This window comes from Apteryx rowi, unplaced genomic scaffold (genome assembly GCF_003343035.1).
Source record: "Apteryx rowi isolate R43461 unplaced genomic scaffold, aptRow1 scaffold_284, whole genome shotgun sequence".
Taxonomy (NCBI): domain Eukaryota; kingdom Metazoa; phylum Chordata; class Aves; order Apterygiformes; family Apterygidae; genus Apteryx; species Apteryx rowi.
Genome location: NW_020449241.1, coordinates 1,111,131 through 1,128,677, shown reverse-complemented (window position 1 = coordinate 1,128,677; position 17,547 = coordinate 1,111,131). Strand labels below are relative to the sequence as shown.

Here is a 17,547-nt window from a genome sequence, read left to right as displayed (position 1 = left end):
GCGCGCAGCCCGTCGGCGGCGGTGGCGCGGAGGGGGCTGGCGGGCGGCTCCGCGGCGGCATCGCGCGGTCCCTCCTGTCCCCTCCGCGCGCGCGCAAACTTCCCTTCCCGCGAGGCAGGTGGATGCGCAGGGCGAGTGGCAAAACGCGCCCCGAGTGGGCGCCGATGCGCCCCCGTCCCCCCGGGGCCGCGCTGCCGGTTTTGGAAGGGGGACGAGTGCTGTCTTCTGCTGTCGCGGCACCTCTCGCTCTGCGAAGCCAACAGCCTTGCTGGGGGCCCGGGAAGCCGCTCTCGCGGGGGGCCGAGGCCTGGGGCAGGAGCGATGGAGAACTTGGCTCAGGCTTGGTTCACGCACAGGGGTTCCCGCGTGGCTCATGCCAGTGAGGAGACAACTCCCATTTTCACCTACAGCACCAGCTTTGCTTTACCCGACTAGAAGATTTGCAAAGATTTGTCTTTCTGCTTCCTGTTAATTCTACTGTTACGTGCAACTGTTATCTCTGAACCAAGTTAAAAATCAAAGAAACTCTGCAAAACTTGCATCTAAGCAAAATGAAGAGCTGTGACCCATGATTTAGGTACGGCTGGCAGAGCAACTACCACCCTCAGCTGTGCACCCTGCCCTGCCGCTGGAGTTAGCCGCAGCGCCCTGCGGCTGGTCGAACGGGTGATGTGCCCACACTCAGGGACCAGTGTTAAAACAAACCAAAACTGACAGCAGGGGAGAGAAACCACCTCAACCACTGGAGCTAAATCCCCCTGTGACCATTAATCAGGCCCCTAAAAATATATTGCTTTGTTTCATCTAGAACCACAAATCCATTGCCTAAAGAATTATCAGAATAAGTACTTCTAACGGTAAGGACCGTGTAAACCACTCATGTGTACCAGCAGAGCTCCAAAAGTGCTCCAAAAGCAATTTTTTTTCCTACAGAACAAATTAAGCCWGCTGACAATAGCCTTTTCTCTTAGCTACCTTTCACGAGTAGCTAGCGTGAACACAACACACACAGAGTATACAGCCTGATTTTTGTAAAAACTGACAGTTCCAAAGAGACATTTAAAATAAAAGAGATTTCCTAACTCAAAATCAATTATGGCTAAGTGGTACCCTATACACATACACATTTTTTTCTCAATATGTTGCCTATAAAGTCAGTCTGCATTTGACAGATGAAATTTGGACTTGAGATTGGAAACTTAAATGAAGAAGCCAGATCTGTTGTTCATACAGAATTATAGTATCTTAATCMAAAGAGCATCAGAATAACCCAAATTCATCATGTTTAGCAGGAAATGTGAAAAAAACAAAGAGATTCTTCCTGATTGATTTTTTAACTCTGGAGGGAGATGCCATCAGTTACATTTTTTTATTGCTGCTCTTTTTTCTTCAAACTCTGCCTTCTGCTAGGCTTTGTAAGAAGCAATGTTTCCTGCCTCACTCTCCAAAGTCAAGAAATCATAAATTAGATTACAGTCATTAAGGAAAAAGAAAATGGCATTGAAAGGGTGGGGAGGGAAAGGTTTTGTGACAGTGCTGTACTAACCACAGCTTGAATTTGTGGCTGTAGCTGAGTAGTCACTTGAAGCCATCAGAAACCAGAGCTGCTACAGAAAAAGTCATCACAAGCCTCTTGCAGCGAGAGACCACACAAGGCAAGGAGAGGAGCAAAGAGACTGACAGATAAGAGCAGGATTTTGGAGATTAATTTGCAGAATATAAAGTTCAGGTGGCTGTAGGGGAGTCCTCTGGGATTTTACATTTAGTGAAGCATGGAAGGAAGAGGGTGCTATCTCACTCATTAGCAGTCATTAAGAACAGATGAGACAAATTGCCCCTGTGTTTGCCCTAGGTATATCCCACCCCACTGGTCCCCCCGTGACCACAGAGGTCGCATGACAGGCTTAGGGGCAGTTGCTGCTTTGAGAGTTTCACTCAAAATACGGCTGAGTAATGCAAATATTTTCTCATGTGGTATCACGCGTGAAGTCCCGGGTGGCCTCTTGGTGGTTTCTGTACCCACGCGATGCCGGTCACCAAGGTGATCGATTTTGTGATCCCTCAAGGACCTGCATTTCTTTGATGATGCCTGTGCTGGTTATTACAGTGTTACCTATGGGCTCGGGACAGGGTCAGATCCCCTTTTGCAAGGCACTGTGTAATTGCTACTGAAGGACAACCATTGCACGAGAGGGATAATAAACTAAAAGAGWCTAAACAGATGAAGRGAAGGGAAGGGAAGGATGATATAAGGTAGAAGCAAATGGCACTGGGACAGAATTACTTTAGCTTTGCTAAATATATGCTTTCCCTTGATCTCATGTTTAACTTAGGGCTACGATAAGGGCTGGAACAGGCAGCTGATAGGAAAAAAGTTCTCACTCTGCTCCCTAAAACTTTTATATTCCTCCCAAAGCATTTGCAAACATCTTAAATGCTTGCTTTGCCTGTGCTGCATCAAGCACGCACCCCGAGGTAGCGTTCGTTGGTATGTGCCGTAAAAAGCCACGATGTCTAGGGACTTCAGCGATTCTCTCAGCTTACTGTAAGACATAAACATTATTCCTCTTAATTTTTGTTCTGCTATAAAATAACTAAATTAGAAGGGTCTTCTTTCAGAGACTAACGTTATTAGATCTCTTCCCATCTTCCCTTAATAACCTCTGGTGCTGAAGCTTTCTCGTACGCAGGCAGTAGCACAGCTCACCGGGATGCTCGTCCCTAAAAGACRAGGCAAGCGCTCAAATGCCTTTTCTAATACAACCACTCAACCCGGCCTGCTCCCCTCGGGCTTTTAATCCCGGGCGTTGGTGCGAAACAAGCCCCCCTTCCCCAGGGCTTCTGGCAGCTGCGGTGGTGGCAATGTGGGATGAGAAGGGCCTTCAGACCAGGCTTGCCCCAGTGGACATCCCGCCAGCTAGGCGGTCTCCTCCGAGACCCGCTCGCTTGCCAAGCAGGATCGAAAATTGTCCTTCYTTAATTTCCTTCCTTAAATTGTCCTTCCATAAAGATTTCTGTACCTACAGGCTGCAGCAAGAGAAGCCTGAAAGGCCCGAAAGGCTCCATCACGTAGCAAATTATATTCGCGCTCTCCGCCTCTGTCTCTCAAGACATTCGAGCAGGCTTAACAAGCCACCAGGGACTGAAACAATAATATCTCTGTATCTAATGCTTACCGAAAGCGAAAGATGGATTACAAAATAGACTGTTTATTTTTAATTATTCATGTGCTTGAACTAGAAAACCTTCACGGAGTTATGCGTTGTTTGGCGTGGATGGGAAGAAGATGAACTGTTCAGTGACGGTATTAAAAACAATAATTACTCATTCCGGGCATAGCCCTTTTTTTTTTTTTTCCAAGCGTATAATGAAAATTTTTCCGAGTGCRCGCTGCGCGGTTGGTGCGAGGCCAGGAAAGGTTGTCTCGAAACCGCGGTGGCAGGGACAGGCGAAAGCAGTGCTGTCGCCGCCGTTGACGTCGGCCAAATCAAACGCCGCCGGGGAAGGACTTGGCGTGGACGAGGGCTCCCCGCGTTGTCCTCCGCCGCCTCTCGCGCCGGGGCAATCGCCGCAGCCGCCAGTCGACCCCTCCGTTGCATCGCTAACGCAAAACTGCATTTATTTCCATTTCGTCTAGCGGTTCGAGTGCGGTGGGGAGGGAGATGGACGCCTCGAGCCGCGCTTTAATTTCCAAGGGCGGYGAAGTGTTTTATTTTTAGGATGCTCTTATTGAGGAAAGAATCTCRGGCAGGTCTTATCTCTCGGCTAATAATAGCGACCTCGCTCACCCCGCGCTGCCGCCGCCGCYGCCGCGCTGCCGTCCCGCCGGTCTCCGGCTGCGGCTGGTCGCGCAGGTTGCTCCTAACCCTCGTCTCGTTAAAGCCTCCAAAGCTGCAGGCTTCTAATAATGCACTAACAAAGTTTGCTCAAAAGTATTATCCCCTTCTGCTCTGTGTTGTTATTGAGTCTTATTCTGACATTTACTGTCGGTAGGTTTTCTGCGCAGCCCTCTGTATCTCACCATTTTTAATATCGCATTAGAAAACACTGACAAAGTATAAGTCGTTGTCAGRGAACCATTTTGCATCTGAACATCTGCTAGTCAGGTTTCCAGCAGTTTCTGATGTTAACTTCAATTTAAATTTTGCCTTCCTACACACAGAACATTTTTTTGGCATGGCCTGTTAATTGGTAACAAATGGGTCAAATTCTGAATTCACTTTGCACCACTATTAAGTGAGTGCAATTCCGCCGGCGGCAGTGGAATTACTCCCGRTGTAAATCATTTGCGGTTACTGTTCGTCCCGATGTACACAGGAGATGAGCATCAGCATCCCAGTTTTTACCGCGTTTTAAAATCATGTATTAAGGTTTGTATCCTTTCTAAAACTAGAATTCATTAGAGCTCTTGCAGTATAGTATGGTATTCCTAAACCTTGTTATCAAGCCAAGAAACATACTTGAGAAAATATAAATAGAAGTTCATTTTAGTAATGCAAATCTTGCAGTCCTATTTTGGGCAGGGAAAATCCCTGTATCTTTTTTTTTTTTTTAAAGAAGCCTGATGGTCTAGATTTAAGTCTGGCTTATTAGGGATTTACTCAACTCGTGTGTTACGGTGGTGATTCTCCCCTGCCATTTGAATATATCTGTTTCTGATTGMTGTAACCTTTACCTGCTATAAATCCTTGCAAATTAGCTTTGGGTATGACCTTCCCTGGTAACTCACTCTGTCATATTTACTCAAGTATTTTTTGCAGATAAGTCCCCTCTCTCCTGTCTTTCAGCACTCCACTGGGAAGATAATATACAGAAGAGATATAAACCAACTTTAAGACGTTTCATTATTCTTTATCTGAATTGTCATATTTGATAGGTCCGGCAGGATTTGCCCCTCACCAATGTGTCTAATTTGGTTTTGAGCTCATTTATGCATTGTGGTGCTGAATTCCACAGTTTTAGTTTTGCGTTGTATGAAAAAGCATTTCCTTTTGCTTGTTTTAAACCTACCACTTTCCGGCACGTTTGATTCCAACCTTTCTCCCTATCATAGGGCTGAAGAAACATGAAAAGAGTAGGTATAGGTAAGGTGAGGAAAAAGAAGTCACTGTATCCAGAATACCCCGATTTGCTTCATTTTTTCCCTTCAACAGTTACTTCTTGCTTAGAAACCCCCCCCCGGGTGTCCTGGAGTGGTGCACTAGTAACTTTGCCATGCTCTCTTTCTGTCAGTCGGAGAACACCAGCTGACGGGGCACAAAGTAGCCGTAAAAATCCTAAACAGACAGAAAATACGCAGCCTGGATGTGGTTGGGAAAATCAAACGAGAAATTCAAAACCTAAAGCTCTTCCGGCACCCCCATATTATCAAACTGTAAGTACCCTTCCTTCCCTGCGCTCGTGCTACTCCGCCAGCCCGCCGAGGCTTTGCGTACACGGTTGGCTCGATTGCAGGAGGTGACTTGCAGCGGGGCAAAATGTTGGGCCCGTGGTCACGTTTTTGCGCTCTAGAGCCAAACGTTGCTTTTCTAGAGTCCTTCCACTAGCTTACACGGGAACACCAGAGACTCCTCCAGAAATGCTGCGAGACCTTTATTTTTTTTCATTGGGAGGTTGGGATATTGTGAGCCACACTGCGAATTTTGCCTGAGGAATTACAGCACAGTTTGGCCCCTGGAGCGAAGCCTTGGCCTTAAGTCAATAGGATTTCTGTTTTAATGGCCTGCTTATCCAGAGCTTAAAGGAGCAATTTTGTTTATTATTCAGACATAAGTTTTCAAAATTGCCACTCTGATGAACCTGAATTTCGGCTGTAAATCAGCACCTGCGCTCCAGCCGCTGGGATTCCTTCTCAATCCCCAGTTTGTGCAGCCCGTCCACATTAATGAGGCACTCGATAATATCTTTGGCATTTCTATAAAAGAAAGCTGTTGAATGGTAACTGGAAGGATAAGTTGACATTTAGGTCAGCCTTAAAACTGGCATGAGATATAGCAAATACCTGGGCCTTAGAGGCAAGGGAAAACAAATTCTCCCTACAGTTAAATAACTGACTATAGAGCAACTGTTGACTTTAGAGTAACTTCACAGCTCCATGGATTTATTTGAGAACAGATTGGCATTATTTTATGAATACGCCAGCGAGAGTTCTCAGCTGGGCATCCAGCATCCCCCAAGCTAAGTCCTGTTCACACATTTGTCAAACAAAGTATTAAAGCCTAAATATTAAACCCAGTTTAAGAATGCCAGTATGACTACACTACGTAGTACAATCATGAAATAGTGTGTTAAAGAAAAGAGGTGAGTAGAGGCTGTAGAACATGTGCCTCCTATTGCAATCGCCTGTGTCATCTCCACCTCATGTGTGTATATGTGTGTGTATATATATATGTATATTCAGAGAAAAAATTGTGAGGCAAGAGTGATACTCTTTCTCACATACCCATTTATCATTCTAGAATTTAGAGGATTTTAATATTTGAAAAATAATTGGGTCTTGTGGGGTGCTCGTCTTTGTGGCTGTAAAGTATTTCTATACCTTTACAAAAGTAGCTCCCTCTAGTGTCTAGAGCTCTTTTTTCTGTTCTCAGTAAGAGGGAAAATAAATATCTCTACCCCCATTTTCGTAAAGCCTTCATTGCTAAAGACATTGTTGCAGGTCTTATCCAAAATGGAAATTTGAAAGTCAGGACAGTCCTAAACGGAATAGACTTTTCTGGCAGAGATTACAGAGGATTATGTAAAAGCTCAAAGGAAAAAAAGTAAGTCCATAAAAGAGATCCTTTCAGTAGACAAGTGAAAGATTATACTTATTCACCCCGTGAAATGAGAGACGGCTTTTCAGAAACGGAAAGCAATTATAAACGCAAGATCTGAACAAATCCTTATTTTCAGGGTCGAAGCGAAACTAATAATCTGTTTAAAAGCCCTTCCCTGTCCTTACTGAATAATTATTTCTAAATACGCTTGTGTTTTTAAAGGTACCAAGTCATCAGCACTCCAACCGACTTCTTCATGGTGATGGAGTACGTGTCCGGCGGTGAATTGTTTGATTACATCTGTAAGCACGGGCGGGTAAGTGGCGGTACCGCGTCCGCCCAAACACCCGTGTGGGAAGAGGAGGAGGTTTAGAAGTAAAACGACTGCTAGAGGGAACACGCTGAAGGTTAAGGCCAGAAATAGAGCTTGCTTCATAGTAGTCCCATCTGGAGCGTCTTGCACTCGGCCTGCCGGAAAGTTGCACGCAGGTTTTTTGCAACGTTCTGTGATGTATTTTGATATGCAGACAAGAAGATCCACGGTGTCATGTTGCTTGGTAAAAATATTTGGAAAACATGCATATTTTCACGTTTTTTAGCTATGGGTTGCCTGTTAGAGACCGCACAGTTCAGCAGCAGCGCTGGTTTTGGTGCGTGCAGGCAGGCGGAGGGGGAAGAGCGCTCCAGCATGGTCTCGGTCCCGGCACTTCGCCTCCCCCAGGCTCCCCCCAGCTGCCTCCTCAGATTATTTGAAGACTGTCTAAGGATGTGGCTTATCCGAGCACATATTTTCAAATGCTACTATTCCCAATGGAATATCACGCTTACGTAGAAAATCACTAGTATCTGCCCTATGGGCATCCTTATAGGTAGGGAGCAATCGCAGAGCAAGGAGATAAAAATGGGCTAAAATGGACGCACAGCACCACTTGAAGGATCAGCGTGTCATGCATTTCCTCTGCATACTGCAACAAAATCAATACATATACTCTAACATTTTAGATCTTTTACATTTAGATCTTTACCAGGACTAATTTGGATCCTTTCTGAACTTTCAGAATCAAAAGTTAAATTTCTCACAAAGGGAATCTTTAGAAATTCATCAGTGAAAACGATCCGTCTCATACTTCATGGCACCTAGTTTCTCTGAGTATAGCCTCATTGCTATATCCCACCTGGAGCTTTTTACGGAGCCACCTGCTCCGTTAGCCCGCGAGGAATTGCTCCGTGCAGCGCGCGGGGCAGCGTTTTGTCCAGCCTCCACGTGCCTRCGCTGCAGAGCCGAGCTGCAGCCCGTTCCCTTGGGAAAGCAGACCGTTGCCGAATAAGTCTCACCGCTAAGTTCTCCTTGGTAGCCCGTTTAAATTTAGCTTTCTCGTTTCATCTCGTTACGCCGCAGTTAGGGGCTGCATCGCTTGAAAACGCCAGCGCGTTATAAAACGCGAGGGGGAAACCTGCCGTGTTTGCTGCTGCGGGTTACGCCGTGGTCAGGCGCGTGCTGTAATTTCATCTGCGCGCYGCAGAGCGTTTTGGCTCCTCGCTAAGTCAAACCTTTCGCTGCCAGCTGCGCAGTCGGAGGAGCCTCGCGGACCGTCTCCCCTTGCGTTCGCAGGTTGAAGAGGCAGAGGCGAGGCGCCTCTTCCAGCAGATCCTCTCCGCGGTGGATTACTGCCACAGGCACATGGTTGTCCACAGAGACCTGAAACCGGAGAACGTGCTGCTGGACGCGCACATGAATGCAAAGATAGCCGATTTTGGTATGTGACCCCACCAGCGTGCCAGAAACGCGGCCAGCGACGCGCCGCTTGCTGCGGCGGGGCTGCCCAGCACGCCTTACAAAACCCGGCCGCTGTTTAAATAACCGCTAGCGGTTTCTTCCCCTGAAAAGCCCGCAGTTATAAACACTGGCCCTTTAGCGAAGTTCGGGGATTACTTATTGTAGGCTTCCCCTGTGCTTGCGTTAATAACGGAGGAGCAAGGTAATTTGCAAATCTTCACTGCGTTTTAGTATAATCGTCTAATATAAAGATTTAGCTAATTTATGTTTAATACAGACTCGGTGCAGTTAATTCCAGGGTGACCTGGCTGCGTACGTTTATTTTCATGCACGTTCTCCTTCAGTATGGCTGTGTGCTCCTGGCCTCACTTCATTTTGCGAACAAACAGTAACAGGGGCCTTTAAGTGGCATTACCGATTGAAATCCTCCTGAAAAAGCTGGTTACCAGCTCAGTCCCGGCAAGTCCTTTCTAGCAGAGATAAATCCTTTTGAAGATTTACACATTTCAGAACGCCACAAAATTCCCATGCAAAGTATGTGCTCTGAAATGGATTGCATCTTTTTTTCCCGCTGTGCTAAAGAGAGAATACTCTGGGGTTTTGCAACTCAGAGAAGCACAGTCAGCCTGGAATGAACATTCCCCATTCAGATGTGAAAAAATAATGAGAATTATCATAAGCAAAGCAGCTCAAAGAAGTCTACCTATGTTATGTCAGCAGTTCCCTGCCCAGTTTTCCCACTCTGCTTGCCATACCTTTCCTCCTCCGCGCGGCACGGGGTCCTCTCTGGCGGGACCTTCACGTCAGACGTCAGTATGTAAGCGTCTTGTTTCTAGGCTTGTCCAACATGATGTCAGATGGCGAATTTCTCCGAACCAGCTGTGGTTCCCCAAATTACGCGGCCCCCGAAGTCATCTCTGGAAGGTAGGACGTGCCACTTTTAATCAAAGCATATGTGAACCCATGGACTTTTCATTTGTTCTTGTGATTGGAAACAGCTTTGCCCGTCTAGTAAAAGCAGCTGAATCCTTCCAGCCTATATTCTATGTTCGAATGAATCTGCTGGCAAAACCTTGAGGCTTTCTTGGTTGTTTCATTTCTCACTAATAGTTATAATAGCAAAATATAGTATTCCTAAAGATACTTATTATGGAGGAATAATTAATAGCAGGTGTTTACTGTTTATATAGCCAGTTAAAGGGGGTGAAAAATATTTTTTGGACAAAACTACTGAGGTCTCAGATGGAAAGGCTTTTCCAGGCCACCCCTTCTCTCCTGCCCACCTATAACATAAAATATAGTGTTAACAAGGAAAACCATTTACTAGTAGAACTATCAGTAAAATCTTTAATCACTTTCCTATGCTTCTAAACTTTTCTGTTTGAAAATCGTTGTATTCTGGTTCTTTAAAGCTATTTTTTTCCCCCCTGAGAATCAGTTCAACCATCATAGCTTTGGTTTGAAATGATGAACTGAACTGTTAAAACTGCAGCATGGTTATATATCTCAGCTACATACTGCCGGTATACAGCATCTGTACAGCACATTGCATTTTGAATTTGACCTTATGCAGCATGTTCAGCTTTGCCACGTTGATGTGAAAGTATTATGTTCTATATTTTGTGGTCGAGAAACTAAGTTATGTAGAAATGTGCTTATTTACCCAACTCTATATGATAGCAAAGATTAGAAACATGGTTTTTCTAATTTACGGTCCTCTGCATGATCTTCCGAACTGCCCGGCTCCTAATTATCTACCCTATGGTTTTGAATCATCCTTTGCATCACTGTTAGTTTTCATAATCCAGCATATTTTGCTTATAACAGTAACTTGTAAATACAACATTTTGTTTAAAGAGTAGTAGTTGTGATTAGGATTATTTGATGCCTGCTTTATGCCAGTGCAAGTGCTGGCAAAGTATCTAGGAATTAGACCTCCCTCCAGAAACCTTGTTGTGAATGCAGCTCTRTGTATAAGAGCAAGTAAATCCTGATTGCGAGGAGGGAGCAAAGCCCAAAACTCTACCATGGCTCCAAAAAGCAGCCACGCTGCCCTCTCGCAGAGCTGTAACCGTATCAGACGCCGTCTGCGGGGAGAGGGGAGGTCGTCAGGAACGATCTGCCAATTCTGCGGCAGGATGGACGTGTTGCCTGCGCGTTTGTGCGGAAGAGCAGAGCGGGTGAGCTGGTGCAAGGTTTGTGCTGCCCTGGCTGGCTAGAGCATAAAAGTAGCAGAGCGTAAAAGCTCAGGTTTCAGGGTAATGAAAATGCATCTCATTTGGGCCTAAAAGTCAAATCAACTGTTCAAACAACATGGATAGCAGCAAAACAGCACGGCTTCCTATCTGGTGAGATCAGGCATCGAGGCAGGACTAGAGGGACTTCGAACTCACTGTCCCCATTTTCAAATGCCCTTTCTTTGCTGCTCTTACTGGCCTCAGCAGAGCATTTCTCACGCTCGGAAGTAAAGCTGGATTGAGGTGATCTGGTAGCGTTCAGAGTGGGCTGGAGAACGCCAGCCCGCAGTACTGCTTTCTGCACTTTTTGTACGTCAGGTGCGTTTGCAGCAGTGCTTTGCAGGAGCAGCAAGTGCAGGATAATCAGGCTTCATGAAGAGACTTTTGTATTTCCATTTCAGCCTCCGCATTTTGATATGATTTTAGACCCCAAGGGTAGGCACTGCCTTCCCAAGATCTTCTCCAAAAAAGCATCGGTTGTAGTGATAAGATATAAACAAACAAATCAAGCAAGCAGGAATAAAACCCACGTATGCAGAGTGTCCAGACTTGGAGATGCCAGGGAGGACGTTGGCAGCTTGTGGGAAGCAGGAATGCTTGCATACCAGCACGCAAGCCTCAACCGAAAATAGCCACTCGGAGATATAATATCTGCTTGCCATTTAACCTGTCTCGGTGAATGAACAGAAAGCGTTGGCCGAGTCCCTCAGCCCTCAAGGCAGAGGAACAAGCAGCCTGGCGGAGCTCGTGGAAACACGGGGCYGAGGGAGCCGGGCGCCTAACCAGTCCTCACGCCCCGGCTGTCCAAAGGAGCGTGGTCAGCCAACACCAGCTATGGAAGTTATTTACCCTAATCCTTAAGCATTTTCTTTGACTTAAGCGGGCTTGGGGCATTCACATAAGGAGGTTAATGATGAAGGCGCAGCATGGGGGAGCTGCAGGAGTTACTGCTGTAAGGGGGGGACATCTGCCCTGCAGGACTTGTCACACCAACCGAGAATGTGGGAAACGGGAGGAAAACCTGGGGTGACGGCTTTTCCATTGCCTTGGCTTGGCGCAGGTTGTACGCCGGCCCGGAGGTGGACATCTGGAGCTGCGGCGTTATCCTCTATGCCCTCCTCTGCGGCACGCTCCCCTTTGATGACGAGCACGTCCCCACTCTCTTCAAGAAGATCCGGGGCGGCGTGTTTTACATCCCCGAATACCTCAATCGCTCGGTCGCCACTCTCCTCATGCACATGCTGCAGGTCGACCCGCTCAAACGAGCAACCATCAAGGACATCAGGTAATGCTGCCTGGGGCGGGCAGGCTGCGCGTGGGGTGGCCAGTGTCCTCTTCTGGACCCCGACCTGCTGGGGGCAGAGGACGCTGCCCACCCTGGGCATCATCTGCTAGCAGTTGGGCAGTTTAGTTTCCAGGAGCAGTCAGCTAATCTGACTGACTTTTGTCCCGAGTGATTTAAGGAATGCTCCTGCAAGCGGCCGTGCAGGCGGAGAGGTGGGATGCTGGCTACTGGCAGTGAGTGATGAGGAACGGCCTGGGGTGGTGACTTCTTTGCAAGCACACCTTGATGTGGAAGAGAACATTTGAGAGAGAACATGTATATATATGTATAAAATGATGGTTTATGGCATTATAAAATAGCCTCGGAAATCTAACAGCGCTTAACCAAACCAGCTCTATCACGCAATAACCCTAAGAACTTAAGACTCACCAGACATTTTTCATTGCTTTATTTCGAGACCACCTCCCTCTGAGTACCAGTTCAAAACAAAAGGGTGATCATTTTCCTTACTGTCTGTCCAATAAAAAAAGATGAAAGAGGAATGCAGGAATCACTAACTTTTAGTCCTAAAATATCACATACACTTTAAAATGTTTCTTAAGGTGAGCAAATGGTTCACCTTTAAATGCAGCATGGTTTTCTAGTCTAGTCAATGGATGCAATACCCATGAATGTTTTATGAAAATTATAGTAATCATTACATCCAGCTGGTGTTCTAAGCACATGCATAAATGTTACGGAGACGTTCAGGAGTCCATGGCTTCTTAATGCATTTGCAAATGATGACTTTATGGTACCCCTTCAGGTGAAATCTAGATTAGGAGTGCCTTCTTTACTTGCTGAGCCCTCAAGACTAGAGGATCTAACTGCACGATAGAGAAGCAGCACACGTGGCAAGGCTGCAGCTGATAGCTGGCACAGGTAGACTAGGTCCCTTGTGTGATTTAGCTGCTTAATTGTCATTGACTGTATTGAAAATCAGTAGGAATTAGGCACCTGGATAGCTTTGAGGCTCTGTGTCTATATCAGATCCATAGTGATCAAAAAGCACAAGCATCTGGCAAGTGCTGAGGTCTTAATTCAGAGCCAGGCAAGGAAGCAACCACACTTGCAAAGGGCCATCGCAGTTGCAGTGTGGTGTTGCGAAGGTATCCTGCCTTCCCCGTCCTAGGACACCGCAGTGTAGAGCAGAGCTAGTAACAGTGAGGCGTATACAGCCACCCAATTCTTCATCCCCCACCCCCATGCCAGAAGGCTCGTTTTGGCCACCACTTTCACGGCATAAATAAACGCTGCTCTTTCAGGAACGTAGCCCTGATTTTGGTTTCCCGGTCCCTGCATGGCTTACCGCTAGCAGAAGTGGGTTTTGAATCTGCCTCTCGGTCACCATGCAGGAAACGCTCTGCTGCTTTCGTGGTGAAGCCCTTCAACCACGGAGACAAAGCTGCCCAGATCCTCCTAGGGAGAAAACCAGGGATTGCTGTTAGCTGTCACTCTAACCCGAATTGCGCAGTAAGCCCAGAGCTCGCTGCTGCTCCCCCCGTAGTTGCCATCCTGTGCGTTTCCCCCCCAGGGAACACGAGTGGTTTAAAGAAGAGCTGCCCAGTTACCTCTTCCCGGAGGATCCTTCCTACGACGCCACCGTCATCGACGACGACGCGGTTCGGGAAGTCTGCGAGAAGTTTGAGTGCACCGAGTCGGAGGTGATGAACAGCCTGTACAGCGGCGACCCGCAGGACCAGCTGGCGGTCGCCTACCACCTGATCATCGACAACCGGAGGATCATGAACCAAGCCAGCGAGTTCTACCTGGCCTCCAGCCCTCCCACTGGCTCCTTCATGGACGACAGCACCATGCACATCCCGCCTGGCGTGAAGCCGCACCCCGAGCGCATGCCGCCTCTGATAGCGGACAGCCCCAAAGCACGGTGCCCGTTGGATGCCCTCAATACTACCAAGCCAAAACCCTTGACTGTCAAAAAGGCCAAGTGGCACCTGGGAATCCGCAGCCAAAGCAAACCCTATGACATTATGGCTGAAGTGTACCGCGCGATGAAACAGCTGGACTTTGAGTGGAAGGTAGGAGATACTCGTGCTTTGTGGCCGTTTTCACAGATCGCTTTCTAACGATCCGATCCGAGTTGGTCAGTGAGGTTGTTGCAGTGAGTATGGGCACAGCCTCACCTATTTCTAAACAAGTATCCACACGTGGCGATCGTTCTTGCTATTACTTATTTGCACAAACACACTGCGTTCACATGCTAGTTGTGGTTTAATAAATGTGGCATTTATTTCTGACATGAATACACATTTTCTTTTTTGAGTACTCTAAGCCTCTGGCTGGAAAGATGATTCTTACTTGTTTAGCTGCAGGGATAAGAGGAGCTGGTCACATATCTAATTTTAGTGGCTAATTCCTTGCTAGGTCATCTTGGGTGCTCCTGAGAAAAGTATCTCTCTCATCATTTCTGCTTGGGTCATAGCAATCATGTGTCCTGAAATGGTGTGATATGTTTTTCCTTATTCCTTCTTAAATGATGCGGAGAACAGGAGACTGGATATTTTGAATGCAAAAGTTCTGTAACCACAGTGGAGCTGTTTGTATCACTGATGCGGTGGCGTTTTTCTCGTTAGAGGTGGAGGAATGCTCATGACGACACGTGCTTTCAGGCTCTTACTGCTTCTCTATTTTAGGGCTGAGCTTCTTGAAACTTGATGTAAACCCAGATGACATTTTCAGTGGTAATACTTGGTTTAGATATTTCTTCAGAGCTACATGACATTTGGCCCTAATCTTTTTCAAGTTCAGATAAGCAAATCCCTGCCATGGAGTTAGCCCTCGTCGTTGCTGCTTCCCTGAAACTGTGCAGTCGCTTACATGAGCTCTCCTGACTTTTACAGCAGCTTTGCATGAGCATCAATAGCAAGATAAGGAGAATTTAGGCCCAAACCTTTATCATCGCTTAACACCGTAGGAAATATCCTCCTTGTTCCAGGTGCGAAGGTTTTGCAGGGTGAACGTCATTGTGCCGCTTTGGAAATGCCGAGCGTTGTGCATGGGCAGCATCGTTCCCGCAGGAGCGCCAGTGTCGCTTCCTTTGCCCGATCCGCTCCGAGCATCCCGCTCGTGGGCGATGTGGGCTGTGGGTTCGCAGCTGAATCCCAGCTGCCCAGAAAGCCCAGGCCAGGCTCGAAAGCTGCAGAAACCACCAGTTTTAATGTTTCTCTAAAAGTATTAGGGAACGTTTGAACCTCTCACTAGTCAGGGAAACCGCAGAACTAGAGAGCTCCTCCCGGCGCTGGCACAGGCCTTTATGCCCAGGCCTCCACCTTGGAGGACAAGAGCAGCATTTAAAATCACCACGGTTGGGAATTTACCCTAGAGCAGAAATAGATTACTACCTTTTTGTATAATTAACAGCAATTTCCTACAAATCAATCTGAAAACGCATCTCCTCCCCTGAGAGAAGTAACGTCTCTCTTTACTGAGCTATTTGCTGTCTTCTTGAAAGCCTGGTATCTCCTCCTTATTCTGATAATACCGTTATTAAAGCTAAGCGGTCCCCAGCAGCCCTGATTTCACTGTGCCCGCGGGGAGATGGACGGTGCCCAGAAGCGTCTGCCTCCAGCAGCCAGACGTTTGCTAGCTGCAGGCTTCTGCAGAGAGCTAGCAACCCCACCGTGGTCCCGGGGCAGCTTCACCGGCGGTGCGGAGTGAGCCCAGCATCCTTGTGCAGGCAGCGGGGCTTTTTTTATATTAGGAGGTTTCGCAATAGTCTTCCCCGCCCCAAGAATAACTTCAGGTGTGACTCTTAATCGAAATAGCTTTCCCATCCGTGCGTTCCCTTCATCAGTACAGCACCTAAAAAAGATCTTGCCGTGAGCTAGATGCAGCAGATTGCGGGGTGGGAAGTGGCGAGAGAAAACGTGTAGCAGGACTGAGCCACAAACACCGAATTCAGCCGTGCCGATGGGAGAGGGTGCTTTCCCCAGCGGTCCGATCTGCCCTGGTGTCACGGGCACGTTTCTCACGTGCTGGTCCCTGAACGGACGTTTGGCCATTCCTGCTGGTAAGGGAGGGAGAACATTCAGTTTGGTGCCTGGGCAGACCCAAACCGCTTCATCCGCCCAGAGGGCTGGGGAWTCAGATCCACCTTTTAGGAGGAAATAGGATACGATGCCATTTGCTTAACTTTAAAGGAATTGTTCTTTCTAGAAACTCTTTTTTTCCCCTCAAAACGTGTCTTGCTATGGTTAGAAAAAAAAAAGAAAGAAATGTTCTTCTCACTACCTTGAATCTTATTCCTGAAAGCCAGTTACCTGTTCCAGGTGGTGAACTCCTACCATCTCAGAGTCCGTCGGAAGAACCCGGTGACGGGGAACTACGTGAAAATGAGTTTACAGCTCTACCAGGTCGATAACCGCAGCTACCTTTTGGACTTTAAAAGCATTGACGGTAAGCGGAAAGTATCGCAACTTGAGTTGTAAACCGCACAAACCACCTAAAACGGGGAGTTTCCTCCCGAGTTAYGCGTCCATCCCTACGCGCGCCTCTTACCTGCTGCATCTCCTTCCAGATGACGTGACGGAGCAGCGGTCRGGCTCGTCCACGCCGCAGCGCTCGTGCTCGGCCGCCGGCTTGCACCGGCCGCGGCTGAGCATCGACGGCGCCRCCACCGAGTGCCCGTCGCTGACGGGCTCGCTGAGCGGCTCCTTCGTGGGCAGCCTGCCCACCGCGCCGCCGCGCCTGGGCAGCCACACCATGGACTTCTTCGAGATGTGCGCCAGCCTCATCATGGCCCTGGCTCGCTGACCCGCGGCGCCCGGCCCGCCGCACGCCCCTCGCGCCGTGAGCCTCCTGCTCCTTCGCCCTCCTGCTTTGCTTCTCCTCCTCCTCCTCCTCACCGCTCTACACTCTGCAACGCAGAACCAAACACTCCTTAAAAAGACCCAAAACCGACCCAGAGGATGCAGTCCTCTCTAACAAAGAAATTAGGAATATCTGCGTTTCGCTCGTCACGGGGTGAAACGCATACAGCCCACTTTTCTTCTTTATCTCCTGGTGAACCAAGACGYGGCTGTGAAGTAGTAAATATATCTTGACGTTTTTGGCAAGCGCCGCTCCCCTAGTCGATCCTGAGTTTGCAAAACCGTGGCCAAGCATCGCTGCCTGCGCTGCGCGTAGCGCTCGGCTGCATCCGCTTGGTTATTCGAAGCCGGGAGGAGGCTGGGGACGGCCACGAAAACGGAGCAGAGGGGCGATGAAATAGTTCTGCGGCACGTAGGCACCGATGCCAGCAGGGCGTTTTTTCCCCCCCCTTGTAAAACTAGCGGCTGCTCGAATGCTTGGGCGGCGGCGGCAAATGCCGACCCTCCCCTCTCTCGCCCCCAAAGACGGGGCAGGGGACGTGGGCTCGTGCCGCGGGCAAAGCTCACGCGTGCCCTAGAAAAGCACTGACCCGCTCACCGCTTTCCCAGGTGAAGGCTACTT

At 48.0% G+C, this 17,547-nt stretch overlaps 1 protein-coding gene across 1 annotated transcript; it reads left to right on the top strand.

Annotated features, from left to right (window-relative positions):
- The first annotated feature begins 5,237 nt into the window (after positions 1–5,237).
- Positions 5,238–16,869, top strand: PRKAA2 (protein kinase AMP-activated catalytic subunit alpha 2). Its single transcript, XM_026069018.1, has 8 exons — positions 5,238–5,374; positions 6,981–7,074; positions 8,371–8,515; positions 9,372–9,459; positions 11,833–12,057; positions 13,631–14,135; positions 16,386–16,512; positions 16,634–16,869. Exons 2-8 carry the CDS (start codon positions 7,015–7,017, stop codon positions 16,867–16,869), a joined length of 1,386 nt encoding a protein of 461 aa, XP_025924803.1. The 5' UTR covers positions 5,238–5,374; positions 6,981–7,014.
- The last annotated feature ends 678 nt before the right edge of the window (positions 16,870–17,547 follow it).